General features: G+C 42.2%; 1 protein-coding gene across 1 annotated transcript in view; it reads right to left on the bottom strand.

The window, feature by feature from the left end:
* LOC136577911 (uncharacterized) overlaps nucleotides 1-24875 on the bottom strand; it is a 235001-nt gene that overhangs the window by 172928 nt on the left and 37198 nt on the right. The window contains exons 9-15 of the mRNA XM_066577827.1: nucleotides 20770-20925; nucleotides 17536-17720; nucleotides 16934-17116; nucleotides 14313-14404; nucleotides 11258-11427; nucleotides 6148-6307; nucleotides 1958-2037 (exon numbers count right to left, since the gene is read on the bottom strand). Of these exons, the coding sequence (XP_066433924.1) occupies nucleotides 1958-2037; nucleotides 6148-6307; nucleotides 11258-11427; nucleotides 14313-14404; nucleotides 16934-17116; nucleotides 17536-17720; nucleotides 20770-20925 (1026 nt within the window). The remainder of the gene's footprint in view (nucleotides 1-1957; nucleotides 2038-6147; nucleotides 6308-11257; nucleotides 11428-14312; nucleotides 14405-16933; nucleotides 17117-17535; nucleotides 17721-20769; nucleotides 20926-24875) is intronic.

Consider the following 24875-nt stretch of genomic DNA (forward strand, 5'->3'; position numbering starts at 1 on the left):
CAGAGAGACTGTTCCATACACACAAATACCGCCATAAGGAAACAGCTGATCAGTGGGGTCATGAATGGTGGATCCCTGACAATCTGCTTTTGCTGATCTGACCTATCCTAAGGACAGCTACAAGTGGGAGAACAACTTTAAGTCCAGCCCATAATTCTAAACATTTTTTTAATTTACACTTATTAAAACAATGTTTCTATCTCCAGATATTCCAGGACTAATGTTAGAATAGTGCCACCTGCTGTTTCTATTGAAGAGCATTTCTGTGTCTGGTCCACCTCAGTAAATTTAGCAAGGTGGTCCACCTAGTCAGTCTTGCTCTCTGAAGTAACACTGTCTCATTCTCTCATCCCTTGTTCATCATCTCTTCTGACACCGGAAAGACGCAGAAACTTCCGAAGCAGCCGCTCACCTCACCAATGATCCCTCCACATATCCAGCGGAGCAGAGAGAGAAGCAAGACTGAGCAGGTGGAGCAATTGCTGAAGTGGAGACAGAATCAAGACAGTAGTTGGCGCTATTCTAACATCAGTCCTGGAATATTTGGGCAGAGAAATATTTTTTTTAATTAGTTCAAATACAAGAAATGTTTATAATTATTGTTTGGATTTATCTAGAAACAACATTTTTCATGGGAGAAAGGAGAGATCCATCTTAATACATCATCTCATATGAATAGTCACTAGATAGTTACTAAAATCTTTTAGGGCCTCAAATGGGATTTAACTAGTGAAATCTTGTACAGCATACTGTGCGGCACGTACTGGACATACATGGTTATTACAAATGATCTTCCCAATTCAAAACACTCAACTCACGCTTAATGACACTCAGATACATAAATTTGATATCAATGGAAACAGAAACTCAAAAAGTTTTGTTTCACAACATCAAATACATTTAACACATAAGAGGTGATCAATGTGAGCCCCTTTGTCACTCGGCACACATTGAGCCCGTGGTCAAGTTTCCACCATATATGTTGTAGTGTATCATGATTGACTGATGTAACGGCTTCTGTGAAGCGTCCTCGCAGATCATGGATGGTGGGCGGTAAGGGTGGCATGTAGGCTCTTTAACACTCCTAGAGAGCAAAAAGTCCAAGGTGTAAGATCTGGGGAACATGGAGGCCAAGGAAGAAGTTCACTATCATCACAACCTGTTTGGTAATCACCTATTGAGCTCACTTCTGATTTCATTGTAAAAATGGAGGGTACTCTGTCCTGCTGGAAGATGAAACGTGGGATTTCCAGTTCCAGCTGTGACAGAAGCCATATCTGTAGCGTCCGAGAACAAGATATCCATGATTGTTTCCCCAGAAAATGAAGGGGCCATACACTATACTACAAGTTATAGTGCAAAACACAGTCACCTTGAGGGAGTCACACATACACTCCACGTAGTCATATATATGTATCTGGGTGTCATTATAGGTGAGTTATGAGGGTTTCAAATCAGGAAGATCATTTGTGATAACCCTGAATTCTGCAATAAACGGAATGATATAAAATCACAGTACACCAGCAATAGGTAAAGGGGTTTTCTGGAACCTAAAAGAAAAAGTTAAAAGGGCTTAAAATGAATAAAAATTGCAGCCGATCAAGTGCGTTCATTATGCACCTGACCACCCAGCCACTTACATTCTTCTAAGTCTGCTGAAGCCTCTGGGTGGCTGAGTAGTCACATGCACGGTGAATAGCATGTGACTGCATGTTCTTGTAGGTACCGTGCGACGGGCACCAGGACAGCAGAGCTGCGTAGGGAGTTCCCAGTAAAAGTGAGTATTCAATTTTTATTGATTTTAAACCCTTTTAACGGTTTTTACGTCCCAGGAACCCCCTGTTAAAGTAGCTACGTACTAAAACCAAATGCCATTTGCAGATAAACAAGATAGCTGTATGATCCCTTATGTAAGACATGCAGTAGCTTTTAGTGTAATAGAAATAATATAAAGTACTTTAATGTAGTAGATCTCCTTGTCATCCACAATTAATTCCAAGTGTCCATTTCTGGAATTTCTTGAAGATTCAATTCTTCCTGTTAGCAATGAAAAAAAACCACGAGATTTAAGAATATGAATCAATTTTCAATACCACAATATCAGGCCTCAGTCACACGGGCGTTTTGATGCACAAATTTTTGAACACATCAGTTATGCGTTCAAAAATTTGTGTGACCGAAGTGGACGTCACGGCGGAAAAAACGCTGCTAGCAGCGTTTATCAGCTCACAGAGAGCGCTGCTCGCTATCCCCCGCTGCGGGTGTGACAGCTACAGCAGGGGATTCCTTGGATGTGAAACTCCTGGATGCTGTCACATTCAGGACTTTCACCTGTGGGGCCGGCGGCAGCTGTGGCAGCCCCATTGACATACAGAGAACATCGCGATCCTCTGCTACAGCTGTGACAGAGGATTTCTTCATCTCCGAGGGGAGTCCCACTGTCACTGGACACTGTGACAGCTGAGAGCTGCCTCTGACTGGTCCCAGCGCTCAGCCAGTCAGAGGCTGCACTCACCCATTTATGAATTCATGAAAGGGTGAGTGCTGCCTCTGATTGGCTGAGTGCAGAGACCAATCAGAGACAGCTCTCAGCTGTCATTCAATAGCTGAGAGCTGCCTCTGATTGGTCAAAGTGCTCAGCCAATCAGAGGCAGCCCTTTCAGCAGGTGGGTATTTTAAACCCCTGCCTGCTGAAAAGTCCTCAGAGCAGTGCAGCAGAAGAGCCGGATGGACGCGGCTGAGCCCCGGCAGCTGCAGAGAGGTGAGTATACTTTTTTTTTTTTAATTTTTACACATTTTTGGATTGTTTTTTAGGGAAGGGCTTATATTTGAAGCCCTTTCCTGAAAATCACTGCAGCACTTGCCGGCAGCCCATTGCTTTCAATGGAGACGGCTGTATTGCCGGCTTCATTGAATTCAATGGGAGAACATTGCTCTCCTCTGCCACAGCTGTTACAGCTGTGACAGAGGATCGCGATCTTCACTACATGTTCTCAATGGGGTCGACGCTGCTGCCGCCGACCCCGTTGAGCGCAAGGTGACGCATCCAGGGGTTTCACATACACAGAACACCGATTTGCCGCAGAACGCAGTTACATGCGTTCTGCGAACCGGTGTCCTATAATTTTCGCCGCAGGTGTTTTTCCGCATGTAGAAATTCACACGTGACCGCTGCTATTGAAAAGCATTGGTTCTATCTAGTGCAAATTTTTTGACATGCGGAAGAACGCCCATGTGACTAAGCCCTCAATATGTAATGCAAATATACCTACTGTACAATTATAGTGTAGTTACAATTATATCCTATTTTTATTCTTTAATCTTTAACGTTTATGGTTCATTACAGTCAGCATTAAGATATAAATATTCTCCATTCTGCTTTTTTCACAAAAAACAAGGAATGCAACAAAAAAGCACTTTTGGTCATAAATAGAGATGAGCGAACACCAAAATGTTCGGGTGTTCGTTATTCGGAACGAACTTCCCGTGATGCTCGAGGGTTCGTTTCGAACAATGAACCCCATTGAAGTCAATGGGCGACCAGAACATTTTTGTATTTCGCCGATGCTCGCTAAGGTTTTCATGTGTGAAAATCTGGGCAATTCAAGAAAGTGATGGGAATGACACAGTGACGGATAGGGCAGGCGAGGGGCTACATGGTGGGCTGCATCTCAAGTTCACAGGTCCCACTATTAAGCCACAATAGCGGCAAGAGTGCCCCCCCCCCCCCACTGTCAGCATAAAGATCGTCCTCCTCTGGCACAGCTGTAACAGCTGTAGCAGAGAAGAACGATGTTTGCCCATTGAATTCAATGGAGCGGCAATACAGCATGTTCCACTGAATGCAATGGGCTGCCGGCGATCGCAGGATGAATGGTCGGAAAGGGGTTAAATATATAACCCCTTTCCTGCAATTCATCCAGAAATGTGTTACACTAAAAATATATACCGGCGTATAAGGCGACGGGGCGTATAAGACGACCCCCCAACTGTCACCTTATACGCCGGTAATACAGTGGAGAAAAGAATAAAAATCATTACTTACGTTTTTAGATGATCTGCGGCGCTCCTGCAGGCTGTCACTCCCTCCTAATCCACGGCAGACAAGCTTTCTCTATGAAAGGCTTTAAATCCCTGCCTCCAGAAAGACACGTGCCTTCAGCCAATCACAGCCAATGACAATGATGTCATTGAATGGCTGTGATTGGCTGTGTTTCTGGAGGCGGGGATTTCAAGCCTTGAAATCCCCGCCTCCAGAAACACAGCCAATCACAGCCATTCAATGACATCATTGTCATTGGCTGTGATTGGCTGAAGGCACGTGTGCTTCTGGAGGCAGGGATTTAAAGTCTTTCGTGGAGAAAGCAATACTCTGCCGTGGACCAGGAGGGAGTGACAGCCTGCAGGAGCGCCGCAGATCATCTAAAAACGTAAGTAATGATTTTTATTCTTTTCTCCACTGTATTACCGGCGTATAAGGTGACAGTTGGGGGGTCGTCTTATACGCCCCGTCGCCTTATACGCCGGTATATATTTTTAGTGTAACACATTTCTGGATGAATTGCAGGAAAGGGGTTATATATTTAACCCCTTTCCGACCATTCATCCTGCGATCGCCGGCAGCCCATTGCATTCAGTGGAACATGCTGTATTGCCGCTCCATTGAATTCAATGGGCAAACATCGTTCTTCTCTGCTACAGCTGTTACAGCTGTGCCAGAGAAGAAGGATTTGTCTTCTATATGTTCTCAATGGGGTCAGCGCTGCTGCCGCTGGCCCCATTGAGCGCATATAGAATGCATCCATAGCGAGCCGCGGGAGGGGCAGATTTCAATACTCAGGTGACACCTTATCTCCCCAGCCACTCACAGCAGGGGGGTGGTATAGGGCTTAAACGTTGCAGGGGGAAGTTGTAATGCCTTCCCTGTCTTTATATTGGCCAAAAAAAAGCGCTAACGTCTCAGGGAAGAAAGTTAAATTAACCAGAACACCGCATGGTGTTCGTTACGAATAACGAACATCCCGAACACCCTAATATTCGCACGAATATCATGCTCGGACGAGTGCGTTCGCTCATCTCTAGTCATAAACAATAGGGAGAGCATTTATTTTAAATTGCTGTTCAGAGCTGAACTCTTTTTTACAATTATAAAAACAGCTACAAGTTAAATGATTTAACATTGAATGTCAGTATCAAAACCTCCCCATTTAGGTTAGTACTTTGAAATCCCCACTGATCTCCAGGGTCTTCCATTTCAGCTACAAGCCCCAATTATATAACCATGAACATACAATCTATGGCCACTTTAGTAGAGACACCAGACCTTTCACAATTAATGCTTCCCTGTATGGAAATTAGACATATGACCTTGGAGTGCAGCATAAAATCAAGTAAGCAAGTTTTCCATCGGCTCAGTTTCTGTGTGAAGCCACGTTAGAATGGGGAAATTGGGCAATCTTAGTGAGTTCCAATGAGGCTAGATCATCAGCGTTAGACTAGCCAGTATTTCAAGTAAAGCCCATCTGTCGGGGTTTTTGCTGCGCAAATGTTGATGAAAGGGGTCATAGGAGGATGTTAAAAATGGTTTTGAGGAACAGACTGTGCATAGTTAGGCAAACTGCAGCTTGCAGCTAACTAATGTGTCCGAAAGTACAACTCGTTCCTTAGAACAGATGGACTATAAGGGCAGATGATCAGTTCCAGCGCCATTGCTGTCAAAGAAAAAAATGAAAGGGCAAAAGAGCCCAAATATTGGATTACTGAGCAGTGGAAAAATATCACCTGGTAAGATGAATCTATATTTTCTGTAGCACCGTGCTAGTGAGGGGGGAAGGGGATGGGTAGAATTTGGCTCAAGCAGCTTGAATTGATGTGTAGCACATCTCAGTACCTCCATCTAATCTGCGACAACTGCAGGAAGCTCTCCTGTCTACATGGGCAAATATCCCCGCAGAATGATTTCAGCACCAAGTGGAATCTATGCCACAAAGAATTTCTGCAGTTCTGAAGGCCAAAGAAAGTCCAACACGCTAATATGAAGGTGTTTCTTATATAGGTCACCATTCAGTGTAATTAGTAATACAAGTGTAATTAAACAGGTATTGAAGGACATACAGTATTTGGCTATAAGAATTCCGCATAACATACCATCCATCTGAACCTTCTTTTTTGGATGCAAAAGCTTTAGCCTGAATCTCCTGTGTGGTATATTATAATATAGATCAATGCCAACATCCCTTTTCAGCTCAGATTTTGGCGTTCCCAGGAAAAAATGCACCGTGGCTTCATTTGGCAACCAACCATCTTTCTGGAAAGTGAACAGAAGGAAAGATTACAATAACTGAGTGCGATCCAACAGAAATCTAGGAGAAACTATCCATCTTTATTTTGCAATATCACATTGTAGAAGCTATGCTGTTTTTTAATTCAAGAAACTCTTAGAGTATGTTCAAATTTCCACGAGTTACACCTTTAAAAATTCACATCTTTTTGCGCTGTTTTTCACATGGATCCGCATGCGAAATTTGTTCTGTCAATGGGCAAAATCCAAATGCAGAATATTCGACACAGAAAATCTCGTTTCCATGCGTTTCTGCATGAAGAAGTGACAAGTCATGTGAACATGAAATGAACACAGGTTAAAACATGAATAAGTGTAACTGCAGTGAAACTCTCTCTTGGGATGGATCTGTGTTAATCCCAGGCAGATTGAATTCATTTATTGCTGATTTTCCAACCACGTCTGCTGGAAGATTCTTCTTACTATCTACTATTCTTTCAGTAAAATAATACTTCCTTTCTGATTTTTCTCCCAACTAATTTAAGATTGTGCCCTCTTGTACTAGTGTACCCCTCATCATATCCCCCCTCTCCGTTCTTCCCTCATGCAACATAAATAAGTTTCCATTATGTCCCTTCTTTGCCTTTCCTCCTGTAGTATATATACAGGTTTCCATTATGTCCTCCCATCCCTCCTCCTGTAATATATATAAAGGTTTCCATCATGTCCCCTCTTCTCTCCTCCTATAACATATATAAAGACTTCCATTATGTCCTCCCCTCCCTTCTCTACTCCTGTAACATATATAAAGGCTTCCATCATGTCCTCCACTCCCTGCTTCCTCCTGCAACTTATATAGAGGTTTCTATCATGTCCTCCTCTCCCTTCTCTCCTTAGGTAACATATATAAAGGTTTCCATCATGTGCCTCGTCTCCCTTCTTTCCTCCTGTAACATATTTGAAGGTTTCCATCATGTCCTCCTCTCCCTTTCCTCCTCCTATAACATATATAAAAGCTTCCATCATGTCCTCCCTCTCCCTTCTCACTTCCTGTAACATATATAAAGGTTTCCATCATGTCCCGCCTCTCTTTTCTCTTTCTGTAACATAGACAAATGTTTCCATCATGTCCTCCTCCCCCTTCTCTCCTTCTATTACATATATAAAGGTTTCCATCATATTCCCCCTCTCCCTTCTCTCCTCCTGTAACATATGTAAAGGTTTCCATCATATTCCCCCTCTCCCTTCTGTCCTCCTGTAGTATATATAATGGTTTCCATCATATCCCCCCACTCCCTTCTCTCCTCCTGTAACATATATAAAGGTTTCCATCATATCCCCCCTCTCCCTTCTCTCCTGTAACATATATAAAGGTTTCCATCATATCCCCCATCTCCCTTCTCTCCTCCTGTAACATATATAAAGGTTTCCATCATGCCCCCTCTTCCTTCTCTCCTCCTGTAACATATATAAAGGTTTCTATCATATCCCCCCACTCCCTTCTCTCCTCATGTAACATATATAGAGGTTTCCATCATGTCCCTCTCTCCCTTCTTCCTCCTGTAACATATATAAAGGTTTCCATCATATTCCCCCTCTCCCTTCTGTCCTCCTGTAGTATATATAATGGTTTCCATCATATCCCCCCACTCCCTTCTCTCCTCCTGTAACATATATAAAGGTTTTCATCATATCCCCCCTCTCCCTTCTCTCCTGTAACATATATAAAGGTTTCCATCATGTCCTCACTCTTCCTTCTCTCCTCCTGTAACATATATAAAGGTTTCCATCATATCCCCCCACTCCCTTCTCTCCTCATGTAACATATATAAAGGTTTCCATCATGTCCTTCTCTCCCTTCTTCCTCCTGTAACATATATAAAGGTTTCCATCATATCCCCCATCTCCCTTCTCTCCTCCTGTAACATATATAAAGGTTTTCATCATATCCCCCCTCTCCCTTCTCTCCTCCTGTAACATATATACAGGTTTCCATCATATCCCCCATCTCCCTTCTCTCCTCCTGTAACATATATAAAGGTTTCCATCATATCCCCCCACTCCCTTCTCTCCTCCTGTAACATATATAAAGGTTTCCATCATGCCCCCTCTTCCTTCTCTCCTCCTGTAACATATATAAAGGTTTCTATCATATCCCCCCACTCCCTTCTCTCCTCATGTAACATATATAGAGGTTTCCATCATGTCCCTCTCTCCCTTCTTCCTCCTGTAACATATATAAAGGTTTCCATCATATTCCCCCTCTCCCTTCTGTCCTCCTGTAGTATATATAATGGTTTCCATCATATCCCCCCACTCCCTTCTCTCCTCCTGTAACATATATAAAGGTTTCCATCATATCCCCCCTCTCCCTTCTCTCCTGTAACATATATAAAGGTTTCCATCATGTCCTCACTCTTCCTTCTCTCCTCCTGTAACATATATAAAGGTTTCCATCATATCCCCCCACTCCCTTCTCTCCTCATGTAACATATATAAAGGTTTCCATCATGTCCTTCTCTCCCTTCTTCCTCCTGTAACATATATAAAGGTTTCCATCATATCCCCCATCTCCCTTCTCTCCTCCTGTAACATATATAAAGGTTTTCATCATATCCCCCCTCTCCCTTCTCTCCTCCTGTAACATATATACAGGTTTCCATCATATCCCCCATCTCCCTTCTCTCCTCCTGTAACATATATAAAGGTTTCCATCATGTCCCTCTCTCCCTTCTTCCTCCTGTAACACATATAAAGGTTTCCATCATGTCCTCACTCTTCCTTCTCTCCTCCTGTAACATATATAAAGGTTTCCATCATATCCCCCATCTCCCTTCTCTCCTCCTGTAACATATATAAAGGTTTCCATCATATCCCCCATCTCCCTTCTCTCCTCCTGTAACATATATAAAGGTTTCCATCATGTCCTCACTCTTCCTTCTCTCCTCCTCTAACATATATAAAGGTTTCCATCATGTCCTCATTCTTCCTTCTCTCCTCCTGTAGTATATATAAAGGTTTCCATCTTGTCCTCCTCTCCCTTCTCCTGTAACATATATAAAGGTTTCCATCATGTTCCCCCTCTCCCTTCTCTCCTCCTGCAACATATATAAAGGCTTCCATCATATCCCCCCTCTCCCTTCTCTCCTCCTGTAGTATATATAATGGTTTCCATCATATCCCCCCTCTCCCTTCTCTACTCCTGTAACATATATAAAGGTTTCCATCATATCCCCCCTCTCCCTTCTCTCCTCCTGTAACATATATAAAGGTTTCCATCATGTCCTCACTCTTCCTTCTCTCCTCCTGTAACATATATAAAGGTTTCCATCATGTCCTCACTTTTCCTTCTCTCCTCCTGTAGTATATATAAAGGTTTCCATCATGTCCTCCTCTCCCTTCTCTCCTCCTGTAGTATATATATAATGGTTTCCATCATATCCCCCCTCTCCCTTCACTCCTCCTGTAACATATATAAAGGTTTCCATCATGCCCCCTCTTCCTTCTCTCCTCCTGTAACATATATAAAGGTTTCCATCATATCCCTCTCTCCCTTCTTCCTCCTGTAACATATATAAAGGTTTCCATCATATCCCTCTCTCCCTTCTTCCTCCTGTAACATATATAAAGGTTTCCATCATGTCCTCCTCACCCTTCTCCTGTAACATATATAAAGGTTTCCATCATGTTCCCCTCTCCCTTCTCTCCTCCTGTAACATATATAAAGGTTTCCATCATGTCCCCCCATCCCTCCTCCTGTAACATATATAAAGGTTTCCATCATGTCCTCCTCTCCCTTCTGTCCTCCTGTAGTATATATAATGGTTTCCATCATATCCCCCCCTCTCTCTTCTCTACTCCTGTAACATATATAAAGGTTTCCATCATATCCCCCCTCTCCCTTCACTCCTCCTGTAACATATATAAAAGGTTTCCATCATGTCCCCCTCTTCCTTCTCTCCTCCTGTAGTATATATAATGGTTTCCATCATGTCCTCCTCTTCCTTCTCTCCTCCTGTAACATATATAAAGGTTTCCATCATATCCCTCTCTCCCTTCTTCCTCCTGTAACATATATAAAGGTTTCCATCATGTCCCCCTCTCCCTTCTCTCCTCATGTAACACATATAAAGGTTTCCATCATGTCCCCCTCCCTTCTCTCCTCCTGTAACATATATAAAGGTTTCCATCATGTCCCCCCCTCTCCCTTCTCTCCTCATGTAACATATCAGGGTTTCCAGCGTCCTCTAATTATGACATATTTACAACATTTGTAAAAATGACAAATGGCTCTACTAGTATTAGCAAAATGCGCATTACCATGCATCTTCTTTGTTAACTTTCAGTCTATAAAAATCTTTCCTGACCCCCGATAACTGTAATTCAAATGTAATTAAGCCAAGCACTCATGTTTTGCTTGACAGCAGAGATCTTCAAAACCATGAGGAATTAATAACCTTTCATTGAAAACAAAACTGTAGTCTATAAATGTGTTGTGTGTGTACAGAAACATAGAGGTAAATGTAGTTATTACCATTTCTTATGATTAGAGATGAGCGGGCGTACTCGGTTTAGGTGTTTTTGCACTCGAGCACCGCTTTTTCCGAGTAACTGACTACTCGGACGAAAAGATTCGGGGGGCGCCGGGGGTGAGCGGGGGGTTGCAGAGGGGAGTGGGGGGGAGGGAGAAAGAGAGCTCCCCCCTGTTCCCCTCTGCTACCCCCCACTCCACCACGCTGCTCCCCCGCCCCCCGAATCTTTTTGTCCGAGTAGTCAGTTACTCGGAAAAAGCGGTGCTCGAGTGCAAAAACACCTGAACCGAGTACGCCCGCTCATCTCTACTTATGATGTGTAGTTAAAAACAACCAACAAGATAACAAATCAATATCTCTGTGGGACACAATGTTACAGATCCCAACTATTATAATAAATTGGTGGTAGTCGATACAGAAAGAAAAAAACTTAAAACCCCAGTACCTGTGAAACATGGTTGTAGGAGGCTTCAAGGAGGTACTGCTGCAGTGCCTTGTCATGCTTTTTAAATACCAGCAATGCTTTTCCAGGTCCAGAAAAGGGGAAAGGCAAGATATTTTCCCCGTTAGGGAAAGACATTTCCAAGCAAGGCTGCCAACCCAACAGTTTAGATGCTATGGAAAAAAGCACAATTGGTAAATTAACATTTTCTTATTTGTTGACACCACTCTTCATTTTGTGTAACTGTGTTCTTCTGCTGAAGTCTATCCATATCTATGAGTCTACATCATTTATCTACAATAGAAATGCAAAAGGTGTCATTACCTGCATGATCCCAGTAAATGGAACCCCATTTTGCAAGAAGTGACAAAAATCAGATTTTATCATACTATGAGTAAAGTTATAAAGTACTTCCCGAACTGCCCCAAATGGACCAACAACTAAGGGGAGCACCCCCTCTGAAAAGGGCAATCCCACTACTGGAAAGAAGCATTGTCTAAGTCAAAGTTATGTCATGGGTGGTGAGTGTAACACAGGATTCAGGAGTATGATGCAGGCCAATGAGTACAAAAGAAGATAAACATTGAAGAACAGTCAGAATATACAGAAGTTAACCAAGTTATACTGTACGATTATGCAACCCTTCCTAAGCTAGCTATAGCCGGATGACAAGTCTTATTGTAGGTAAATAAACCAGTACTTATTAACAGACACTATAAGAGGAATTCTACGACAAGTATTTATGTTACACTATTAATGCACTATAGATGAAACTAAAATTTAACTGAAGAGCACATGTATGGGCTGGCACAAAGCGTGTTTGATATATGGGATTGCGTCTCAAGTGCATTTCACTTAGTCCTCCACCCACAAGCCACTCTCCTTGTATATGGTAACTGCTTCAGTGTTCTATTTGCAGTAACAGGCATATTATGTGCTACTGTAGTCTCTGCCGGTGTGCACACTTACTGCTGATGCTGAGGGAGGGCGCCTCATATACTGTCCTTAGTTTGGGAGAGTATCCAGCTGCCCTCAGTAACTGATCTCTGGTTGTTTCATCCAATTACACACAGGTTCCAAGTCTCAACACTTACAGCGGTCATCCCTCCTGCAGACTGTAATATCTTGCTAAGCAAGCCCTTTAAATGTTCTTTCTGCAGCCCTCCAATAATTCTCCTTTTCTGTTACTGCAAGTCCCAGTCTCCTAATACTGCGTCCCGTGGCACCGCTCCTCAGGTGGTAGTTTCCAATCTGCGGGTTTGAACATCCCTTATGCTGTCTGCTCACTTGCCCTTCACCTGCCCATCCAGCTATACCGTCTGAGATGCAGATACAATCACTTCCTTATCTGTTGCAGAGCCCTAGTAACCTTGTAGGACCTGTGGAGAAGGTGGGCTTACCCCTAGCCACTATCCCCTATGCTTAAGGGCTGACTCTGGACTAGAGACTATGTTAACCCCTTGTGAGTAGCCCCTTACAGTTACACAAGGATACCTGACCTCCGTTCACTGAACACTAAACAGAGTACACTAAAAAAATAATACAAAGAACTAGATACAGAACACTAAATACTGAGTATAGAACTCTGAGCAGTGAGAGCAGAACTCTGAGCAGTGAGAGCAGAACTCTGAGCAGTGAGAGCAGAACTCTGAGCAGTGAGAGCAGAACTCTGAGCAGTGAGAGCAGAACTCTGAGCAGTGAGAGCAGAACTCTGAACAGTGAGAGCAGAACTCTGAACAGTGAGAGCAGAACTCTGAGCAGTGAGAGCAGAACTCTGAGCAGTGAGAGTAGAACTCTGAGCAGTGAGAGTAGAACTCTGAGCAGTGAGAGCAGAACTCTGAGCAGTGAGAGCAGAACTCTGAGCAGTGAGAGCAGAACTCTGAGCAGTGAGAGCAGAACTCTGAGCAGTGAGAGCAGAACTCTGAGCAGTGAGAGCAGAACTCTGACAAGAACATGAAGAATATTACCGGCGTCCAGAGCTGGTTTAAAAACCCTTCAGAGAACATGATAAGCTGGCTGAGGATATACACAACCTAGCCAGTCTATCGATACAGATAGGGAAAGGTTTCTCCCACAACATTAGGCACCAAAACAACACTGTACCTGTACTGACAAATGCATCATGAGGTCTGATGCAGATGCCATAATGTCACGACGGACCTGCACCTATACCCAGAACTACTTGGCACCTGAAACACCATGACAGATGCATGTGCTTCTTAACCCTTTGAAATCCAATTTTGGATTCAGGGTTTCCTAGAGGGCTTTCTCTTTCTGCCATTATACAATGGCGCCATTCGCTGGCTAGAGACAGTACTGCAGTATGTCACATGCCAGGGAGGCCCCTGAGAACAAAGCGGCTGGCAATATACAGTAGGAATACCCTGTCAGAGGTCTTCCGACATCGGAGCTGTACAGAGTTCCTTCAGAATGTTGGAAGACGTCAGACAGTGGATTGGAAAGGGTTAATATATTAGAAGCATCTTCCAATGATGGTGCTGCACACTAAGGCCAGTCATAATACTTCTTAGTTTTCAGTCCTACAGACACGTACTCTTAGTATTTTATAATGCCAACTGATTCTAAAGAACAGCTTACTGCACTTTTGTGGTCATCACTTCTCAGGAACTACTGACTATGAGCTGCTTCTTCTCTAAAGCATTGATAGCGGGGATCCTAACTGCCAGACAGATATCAATGTAATCGTTTATGACATGTCTGATTGAAATCAAATGATGCCTTACTAGAAGGATCCCTTATATGGAAGGCAGTATGGTAGGTTATAAATATGTCCATAAAATGAAGGGGAGGACCTGGGGGTCATAGCCAGGGGCATACATTCACAGTAAACCCCCTTGTGGGCCTTTGCATATCCCCAGGATTCTGTCTGGTTCTGAGGCCGATCCTCTTTATCACTAAAGAATGATAATTGGAACCTTCGTCAGGTGTATGGAAGATTTACTGCATTAAATAGAAATTTAATTTAACATTTTATTTCCAAGGGAATTAGACTTTAAATATAAGAGTTACAATACGGACAGCACATCGGTGACGTTACCTTCCTCGTTCATGCAGGATTTTCTTTCAGCCTGACCTCTGGGACTTTTGATTTTCTCCAGAACATCTACTGTCATAAGGTACAACTGGGAGCTGATAGAAAGAACAATAAGTAATTAATCATGGAAACAAGGGGAAAAAGGCTAAAAAATGAGGAAAACAAATCAGCCTTCATTCACATAGCATTAAGAATCCACCATATAGGATGCACAAACTCCAAGGGTTCTTGGGTCTTGTATGGTGGAGTTTAATGCTGTGTGAACAAAGGCTGTATTCCAATCTTACGACACTATGGGGTAAACTGTCTTACATGATTAAGTGGGAGGAGGAATTGGGAGAGGAGCTACCAGCTCCTGATTGGCGTAAAATAGCTAACGCAACGGCCAAGCTGTCTATAAACGTATCTATCACAGAGGCAGGATACAAGCTTCTCATGCGATGGTACGTAACCCCCCCAAGAGGCTTTCTAAGATGTTCCCAGGGGCACCAGGTCTGTGCTTCCGAGGTTGTAGTGGACAGGGAACGTTCTTACATAATTGGTGGAATTGCCCTAGATTACGACGATTCTGGATACAAGCGTATAACTTGATATTCACCATCACAAATCTAAATTTCATAAATCCCCTTAGGAGGCACTTTTGGGCAGGCGGATTCCTGATACACCAAAACATGTGTCTTGATGGGCCTCTCTGTGCTTTTTATCCACTCACATGGCTATTGCGTGCTCCTGTTGGAAGGCATCAGTTAACATTGACCTTGTTAAGGTTAAACTGTGGTGGATAATGATCAATGAGAAATTGGCCTCCCTTCTACTGGATCAGGAGGAACGTTTTGAGCGCACAGGGCCATCTTAGTAGCAATATTCCCTAACAATGCTGATATGGAACCCCTCAGCCCTAAACCAAATTTACCCCAGCGATCCTAGCCATTCTACTAGTGCCTCCTCTACACCCCCTACTTAGGGGGAAGTGGATCAAGAAATCCCATGAGGTTGGATGAACTACATAGGACATGAAGATAGAAAGGCATCCAGCTCTGGCTCTTTCCTTCCCTTTAATTCCCTCGTGTCTGGACCCTAAATTCCCCCGTTTTTATGTTACTGTAGTAATGTTTTTATGAACAGTATTTTTTGAATTGGTAATAGGAAGTATCCTGATTAGAGATGAGCGAACCTACTCATTTCGAGTAATTACTCGATCGAGCACCGCGATTTTCAAGTACTTCCGTACTCGGGTGAAAAGATTCGTGGGGCGCCGGGGGGCAGGGGGAGGTGAGGCGGAGCAGGGGGTAGCAGCGGGGAACAGGGGGGAGCCCTCTCTTTCTCCCTCTCCCCCCCCCCCCACTCCCTGCTGCAACTCCCCACTCACCCACGGCGCCCCCCGAATCTTTTCACCCGAGTACAGAAGTACTCGAAAATCGCGGCGCTCGGGCGAAAAAGGGGCGTGGCCGAGTAGTTTCGCTCATCCCTAATCCTGATACTAATACCTTCATTGGGTATGGACGATAGTCTACCACGGTCTTGATCATCCTTGATATGTTTCATGTCCAATGTTCATTTAATAATGACTGCTTTGTTTGTTCACGTTTGAATGTACCTTTTTTTCTTTTCAAGATGTAATAAAATTCATGAGAAACAATAAAGGCTGCATTGTTTTCTCCATTTGCTGGACTTTTCCCCATTGTTTTCCTGGTATACAGCACACAGCTGAAGCGTGATCCGTGCATACAGGAGCAGCGAGCATAATGCTGGGGAGCTGGCATCTCTCCTTTCAGCATTGATAATGAATAATTAGTGTGATGTTACATTGTTTTATTATACAGCCATTGCATTTAATTAGCTTATACATACATCATTGGCTGTATGCACATTTGTTTGGCCCATGACTGGAAGGTAGTGCCAATCACGTGTAATCCAATCATGGCACAATAAGTAAGTGGGCCTGAATTATTTGCTGGTGGTTCTGGGAGTTTGGGCTAGAGATTGGACCTGGAATGCAATCCTTTCAATCCACTCTTTTTTCTTATTAAGGGTCCCACATTGCTTAAATTAAAGAAAAGTGCTGGTTAGGCAGTACAGACTTTAGTGGCAGCAATCACATTGTTGTTTAATTGAGCTATTATGAACATGTGTCCTGTTGCTGGAATTGGAAAAGAATTGAAACTTGTCCCCATCAATTTACAAATAAGAGGAATGCCCTCACCCACGCAGAAGACCAGAGAGGCAATTGGAATGTCCAAACATGTAAAACCGCAGTGCGTACAAATTGCCTGTAGATGTCACTGTTGTAATTATTGCCAAGTAACAATGTAGATGGCAAAACTTCAAGTAAACTACTGTCCGTAACCAAACCCAAACGTCACCCAATGCGGAGGCTTTATTTGATCATGCTTAGTAGACTAAATAAACTTCTAATTTCCTATTTTTATCAGTGAAAGACTTTTCATATGGTATAAGTTAAATTTGAGATTGTGCAGCGGATGACTGATGACTATACCTCATTTGTGCAGGGTGCAAATATGGCGCCCCTCATGGGCATCACCAACACCAAAAAGTCATGGTGTTCCATTACTTTATATACCAACACTGTAAAGGGTTACAAGGGCTAGATCACAAAACCTTACCTGTAATCTAGTATTTCCATAGATTCTTCATGGGTGTTCAGGAAAACCTTGAGATCTTGTCCACGCTTCATATGAATACCTCCATCCAAGCTGGTCATGGTTTTCACACCAGATACCCATTTCAGCCCAATTTTTCCCACTGCTCCAGTAATTCCCATACAGGCGGAGAGTTGCAGTGACGCGCTGTTAAAGAAACGCAAAATGAGACTTGAAAACATTTTTGTTCCTATATTTTCTTTGTTGAGTAGATAGATAGATAGATAGATAGATGATTAACTCTATCTATCTCAGGTATATCCCAACTCTGAAAGTAGTGTCTAGAGTGAAATCTCCATTTACAGCTGCTACGGTATATAAAGACAAGCCCTGAGAATATCACTTATACTACTGCCTGTGGACTTTTTAAAGCATAGTAAGTAGAGGGTTAACTACAAGCTCCTAGGTTAAATCTGTAACAGGGCACCTTAAGTAGCATTTAGAGTAATGGTTCCCTGGAATAGGGCAGAGTATTTTCACCTTTTGGGCACCTCATGCTGCAATGTCCACCTCTGCAGTCACCCCTTTGACTCTAAGTGTGTTTTGCTTCCACTAGGTTTTCTTACCTCGGTTTGACATATCCATTTATAAAAAAATTAGTTTGCTGCTTAAAGTCCATATTCCCTCGTATCTTGATGCTGCTTGAAGCCGAGGCATTAATGGCAAGCTGGACTGGAAAACCAGAAATAACGGGAAATACAACACTGTCTGCTGCCAAGGTTAGCCTCTTGTTGTATTGAACTTCTTGGCCCTGTAACAAATAATAAAACCTTAGACTATAGATATTGTAAAATATTCTTATGTCCCTTGAAGACCTTTTTTTTTCAGCTAAGTTTTTTTGTTATTTCAGCCTTTCAAGATCCATAACTTTATTCACATTGTACTCATCATATTTTGGGGGTGCTCAAAAGACGCAATTCAGGCATTGTGATTTTTCTCCTAGGACGAACACTGTGCAGGTTAGATTATGAATTGGCTTTTTTGCTTTGATTGTTTTTATGTGTATAGTGGGAAAGGGGTTTAATTGTACTTGTAATTAAAGGGGTTTAATTGAACTTGTAATTAAAGGGGTTTAATTGTACATTTTTCAACACTTAAAAACACTTTATTAAATGTATTTTTACTTTCTTTTTTACTCCTCATAGAAAATGTGAACATAAACAATATACTACAGTACATCAGTATTGCAGTATATTGTACTCTTATAGGCAGTATATCAAGGCTTGCTAAATGCAGGGCTTAACAGGCTGAAACACATGAGAGACCTGGGAGCCTTTAATAGGCCCCAGGCTGCCTTGGCAATCCTTTGACATCCAGCAAATACGTCACTGGGAGCAACAGTGATGCAATACTTAAACAGTACCTGACAGCATCCCTTTAACAGGGACTTTAAGAGGTAAGTACTGCTAGTTTTATTATTTTACTAGAGAGGGTTGTTGTCTAATAACTGGACAACTTCTTTAGACACTTGAAGCCACCTCCAATCACATCAGTTGTGGCTGACTGTCAACTGTATGCAACAACTGACAGCTAGTGGTTTGGAGCAGGCTTGGCTCCCAGATTCCCCCCCCCCCAAACCTAACCCATGTGACCCATTACATCACAGGTCTTTAATGGGTTAAAGGTTTGAACACAGTTTATAATATGTAGTAACTTTGTAATTATATTGCATTGCTTTTCTTGTACTGTCTAACAATTCAGAGGTACATTGACTATTCCACAGAGCGGACATCTCCCAGAACTTCTCTCTGGCTCAATGTCTGCGCAGAGCTTGCTCTGGTGATTTTTATTGTGTAAAGTGTTTTCTCTACAACAGGGATAGGAAAAATTAATTGCCCCATAGAGATGTGCATGATGACCAGCTTGTGGACTGTTTTCAATTACATCTAGCAGAATTGTGAATGCAGCCTTGGAGTATAAACAGGCTGCAATTCAGAATTAGTACAAAGTACAGTAAGTAATGCAAGTAAGTTACTTCATTTATAACCCTTTGCCATCCAATTTTGGATTCAGGGTTGCCTATGGGGTTTTCTCTTTCTGCCATTATACAATGGCACCATCTGCTGGCTAGAGTCAGTCCTGCAGTATGTGACATGCTGGAGAGGCCCCCAACAACAGAGCGGCCAGTAATATACAGTAAGAATACCCTGACAGACGTCATCCGACATCGAAAGCTGTACAGCCTTCAATCAGAATGTCTTTGAACGTCAGACAGTGGATTGGAAAGGGTTAATGTGGATTACATCTGTATATAAACTGTGTTTAAGGGTGGACATATTCTTTTAAGGAATTGTCCCTTTGCAGATACATTAAGGTTTAATTAGTAATTCTTGATCTCCATAAACTATACAGGAAAAACTCTTGCAAGTAAACAATATTTATTTTCCTGTTTCCAAAATATGTATATGAAATATAAAGGAATATAAGGTGACCACACTGTTTTGGCAGATTCAGCAAGATCTCCTTTGTTTCAGGTTTTGTTCCCAGGTTGTGTCACCTGTATCACCAAAAATTGCTTCCAGGTGGAATTTTTAAAGGAACCATAGGTTACCATTGCTCAAATGGAGGCCAAAAACATCCCAGTTTCTGCAGGTTTCCATTTATTTCCGATATTTGTGGTCAACTACACTATTCTCCAAAAATGCCTAAAACTAGCAGAACCCCTTATGTCACGTCCGACTAGTCTTGTTGAGGAAACAGATTAAAAAACAGGGGACAGGCTGAATGATGGATAGAGCATGGGTGATTTGGGGATTGCTAGATGTCAAGACAAGACAAGATAACTGACAGTGGTAGAAATGAAGGCGAGACCTAGGATCTCCCTTAATTTCTACCACTTTATTGAACCTAGCAAAAGAGCAGAGCACACGCCCTGAAAAGGGCGACACCACATCTGGAACCTAAATTGATTCCCTATATGTCACTACATGTAATATAGAGAAGAGGGAATATATGAGGACTGGGTGGGACAGAATAAACAAATAAACAACCTGAGGTAAGAATTTGAGAGTGACAAAAGGACCAAAAAGGGAAGCAGACAGAAGTAGACCAAAGTCCAAAGTTTAAAAAAGAAAGGCACCAAAAGAAAATCTCAGAAGCGCAAAGGCAAAAAACCTAACCACAGGATCAATATACATGCCCAGCGCTGAATGCCACTTCGTATGCATCAGCAAGCGCATCGGATGGTCGAGCTCTGGCATCACAGCGAACCCGTGCATGTGCCCAATGATTAGTCTCTGCTTCAACAATGAAAACCTACAGTTCTATCTAGGTTTCCATCTGGATGCCATTTTTGGTTACAATTGGAATTGGAACCCAATGACAGAAGTTAAAATGAAGCATTAACAGGCTCTTAGAGGGTTATTAGATAGTTGCTGAAACTTATTTCGGTACTGCTGTGTATCCATTAGGAATTCCAATGTTTTACCCAAGTTTCCCTTTACTCCACAATACAATCAGTGCTTAGAATATTGTATCCTGCAATAAAAATCCATTTTCAATGTATAGTGAATTGTTGAATGAACCATAAATATTTAGATTATTCCTTAGAAGATTCTCAAACACATCTCATAATTTTTCTAGACAAAAAAAAAAAAACATACTGTATAAACTGTAGGTTCATTGCTTTCAATAGGTTTGATGTCATAGTCTATAAAATGACCTATGAATAGTCCAAAGATTGGGGGTTTTCACATTGTTTCAGAACACATGATACATGAATACAGAATGTGCTTTAGTCCCTAAACGAAAAGTTATTTGAGAACTTCTGACTATCACAAACCTAATGCTAATGATTATACCTTAAGGAGTTTTACTGCAAGTCCAGCCAGGCTCAAGGAGTATTGTTTTACGGTGTCTCCTACTCCCTCACAATCCAGGAAGATGAGCTCATTCCCAAAGATCTTCATGCTTAGTCCACATCTTAGCTCTTTCTTGTCAGTCATTCTTTGGGAAAACTTCCAGATGAAAAAGGAAAATGCCATTAATAACAATTTGTAGAAGTAAACTAGAGTCCTTCATAATAAGCCTATAAAAAAAATATCTTGCCTACAAAACTATATGTAGAGGCGCAGCGTGAGGCTGCTGGGCCCGAATGCAAAATCTATAAAAGGGCCCCACAACTCTCACACATCACTAATATTACTGGTCTCTCTGTACTTGAGGCAAAGGGACCTTTTAGACCTGTCAGGCCTCAGGACCGGTGTATGTCCGCAGTCCTCTGAACCCTGCATGGTTATGCCTTTGACTGTAACCAGTGTAAGTGCCTGAGAATTTTGTGTAAATTCTGATTAAACTGGAAACCATGCAGTGAATGTCTTTATGGTTTCACTGGCCAATCACTCCAATAGTTAAAGGGCTGTTTCATTTTATTTCATTTTTTTACAGTTCCACCCCAGCTGCCGCAACCAATTATTCATTCAATTACTTACCCTGGCATAAGAGCACCATTTTGCATCACATCACATGGCATTCTGGAACAAGTAAAGTCCCATTTACAGGTCACATAGCCTACTAATGAGCAGCCCAGGCCTGTTTATGGGGCATTCTTGATCATGCTCAATTTCAGGCCTTTCATTGGCTGTAGCAGGCACATAGGTAAAATAGACACGTGAGCACTGGCCAAGAGGAAGGGAGTAGTGGTGGCAAAGCAGCTGATGAGCAAAGAAATAACTATGTGCTGTTTTTTATTTTTTAAATGGATCCCCCACCACTGCTACCAATGATGTGAATATTGGAAAATTCCCCTAAAGGGGAATTTCCTGAATAGAAAGCATAGAAGCACAGAAAATTGTCACCAGAAAAAAACCCACATGGACCATCTAGTCCACCCTTATATTATCTCTTTATCTCCTATCCATCCACTACACAACTCAATTTAAACTCCTCACCTACAAAGCTCGCCATGGCACCGCACCTATGTACATCGCTTACCTCCTGTCCACACATCACCCAGCCGGCATTCCGCTCTGCTAACGCACTTAGACTAAACACCCCTCCAGTATGAACCTCACATGGTCGCCTCCAGGACTTTTTTAGAGCAGCACCGATCCTCTGGAATGCTCTATCCCAAAACATCCGGACAATCCCTGACACGCGGAACTTCAGACGTGCCTTAAAGATGCACCTGTTCATAGACGCATACCAAACTTCCTGATCTAGTCCCCCATCGCCCCCTCCCTATGATTTTCCACTTTTGCCTATCATGTACACTTCCTGCCCCACACCTTCTGTACTATCCCCACCCCATTTGTGTCCCAAAAAACTCTATATTACATGTTATTGTTGCATTGCTGTGTTCTTCCTTGTTCCACTGCCTCCCCCTGTACCTTCTGTATAACCCCACCTCCATTGTTTCCAAATAATTGAATACCACATGTAACTTTTGTAATTTCTGTAATTTTCGTATTGTTTGTGTTCTCCATGTGCCCCGAAAGCACTGTGGAATAAGTTGGCACTGTATAAATACAGATTATTATTGTTATTTATTTCTCTCTTAGAATAGATCTATGCTTATCCCAGGCAGCTTTAATTCTTTTATTTTGGATTTTCCAACCACGTCTGCTGGAAGATTATTCCAAGCATCTACTACTCTTTAGTAAAATAATATTTCCCGACATTGCTTCTAATTGTTCCACAACTAATTTCAGATTGTGTTAAAGGGGTTGTCTCGCGAAAGCAAGTGGGTCTATACACTTCTGTATGGCCATATTAATGCACTTTGTAATATACATCGTGCATTAAATATGAGCCATACAGAAGTTATTCACTTACCTGCTCCGTTGCTAGCGTCCCCGTTGCCATGGTTCCGTCTAACTTCGGTGTCTTCTTGCTTTTTTAGACGCGCTTGTGCAGATGCATCTTCTCCCTTCGGCTGGTCTTGGAAGCATCGGCGTTTTGGCTCCGCCCCCTTGTACGCATCATCGCGTAGCTCCGCCCCATGACGTGTGCCGGTTCCAGCCTCCTGATTGGGGGGACGCTAGCAACGGAGCAGGTAAGTGAATAACTTCTGTATGGCTCATATTTAATGCACGATGTATATTACAAAGTGCATTAATATGGCCATACAGAAGTGTATAGACCCACTTGCTTTCGCGAGACAACCCCTTTAAGCTTCTTAACAACAACTCTTCCCTCCATATTCTTATTTATAGCTTTAATGTAGTTAAAGGTTCTGATCATGCCCCCCTTCTTCCTCGTGTAACATATATAATGATTTCCATCATGCCACCCCCCTCTCCCTTCTCCAGACTATACAAATTATGCTCTTCTAGTCTTTCTTGATAACTTTTGCTCTTGAGACCTTCCACCATTTTTGTCTTTGTCTTTCTGTAGGTGAGATCTCCAGAACTGAGCTCAGTATTCCAGATGTGATATCATCAGAGCTCTATACAGCAGGATCACAATCTCCTTCTTTCTACTGGTAATACCCCTAGCTATGCAGCTGAGCATCCTACTTGCTTTCTTTGCTGCTTGACTGCAATGTGGACTCATCTTTAGGCTGTCAGAAATCAGAACCCCAAAATCCTTCTCTTCTAAAGTCGTGGATAACACACAACAGCCAATATGATACTTAGTCCGTGGATTTCTTATTTTACATTTGGAAACATTGAACTGCAGTTTCCATTGCCTTGACTATTCATCCACAAAGGATAAATCTTTCTCCATGGTCAAGATACCATGAGGAATATCATCCCTGTTAAACCTTCTCCTATGTCACTTACAAACATATTATAAAGAATAGGACCCAAGACAGATCATTGTGGTATACAACTTATTAGTTCCACAGGATGTGTCTGATCAATGTAGGGTTAAACCACTAGGATCCTCACAAATCACAAGAAAGTGGTCCAGTGTCCCCTTTTTAAATGAAGCAGCGGTCTAGCATGCACACTGCCACTTTACCCAAACTCTATGGGACTACCGGAAATAGCCTAACCCTAGCAGCCAGGTTTAATCTGTGGAGGAAGCTGACAGCAATTGTCCAATTTCCCTGAGGTGCAATCAAACTAGAAATGAAGTGTTAGACAATCCCCAAATAAATCAATGGGCTATCTGTGTAAAGCAAGAACAAGATGGGTCCTTTAGAGTGTGAGAGGTTCTTTGCATTTGCTCTCCTTTTTGACTAATGGATTATGTATCCTGAGCGGAAAAACAATGCTCTAATGTTTTATTCAAAAATTGATTTTCTAAATGATGCAACATTTTGAACTAGGCATCCGCATAGTCTTATGGAGAACCATACATAGTACACTGTGATTTCATTATGGGTTGTACAAAATGACTCTTTTTTTACGAGGATTCACAAACTCAACTTCACACATTTATCTGCTACAATTTTGATCATACAATGATATATGGTAACTGATGCTGGCACAAAGCATCAGCTACCATAGCTAATATCTAAACACCATTTGGTGTCGCTTTGATGGAATTGGAATACCCCTTTAACCACAAATTGAAAGAGATATAAATTATAGGCTCCGCATTTCTATGTTCCTTTTTGTGCTCTTTATACTATATCTGGGATCTTATTTATATAAAGTCACAGTAGTTACACAATCGTAAGATTAGTTGAAGGAAACATGAGTAGCAATGGCAAATAATAATAGTAGATGCTTGGAACAAACTTCCAGCAGACGTGGTTGGAAAATCACTAATAAATGAATTAAGCCTGCCTGGTATAAATATATATCTATAGTGAGAGAAATCTAAATATAAGGGCAGACTAGATGGACCAGGGGGTCTTTTTCTGATGTCAGACTTTTATGTTTCTAAGTGATATTTAAAATATTTTAATTATGAGTCAATAAGCAGCTGCATTGAGCCCAAGTGATAACCCCCGGGACTATGACATGTGATGCACAATGGTGGGCTTGTGGCATCTGCCCTTTTATACAGAAGAGGG

The sequence above is a fragment of the Eleutherodactylus coqui genome, chromosome 8 (assembly GCF_035609145.1).
Source record: "Eleutherodactylus coqui strain aEleCoq1 chromosome 8, aEleCoq1.hap1, whole genome shotgun sequence".
Classification (NCBI taxonomy): domain Eukaryota; kingdom Metazoa; phylum Chordata; class Amphibia; order Anura; family Eleutherodactylidae; genus Eleutherodactylus; species Eleutherodactylus coqui.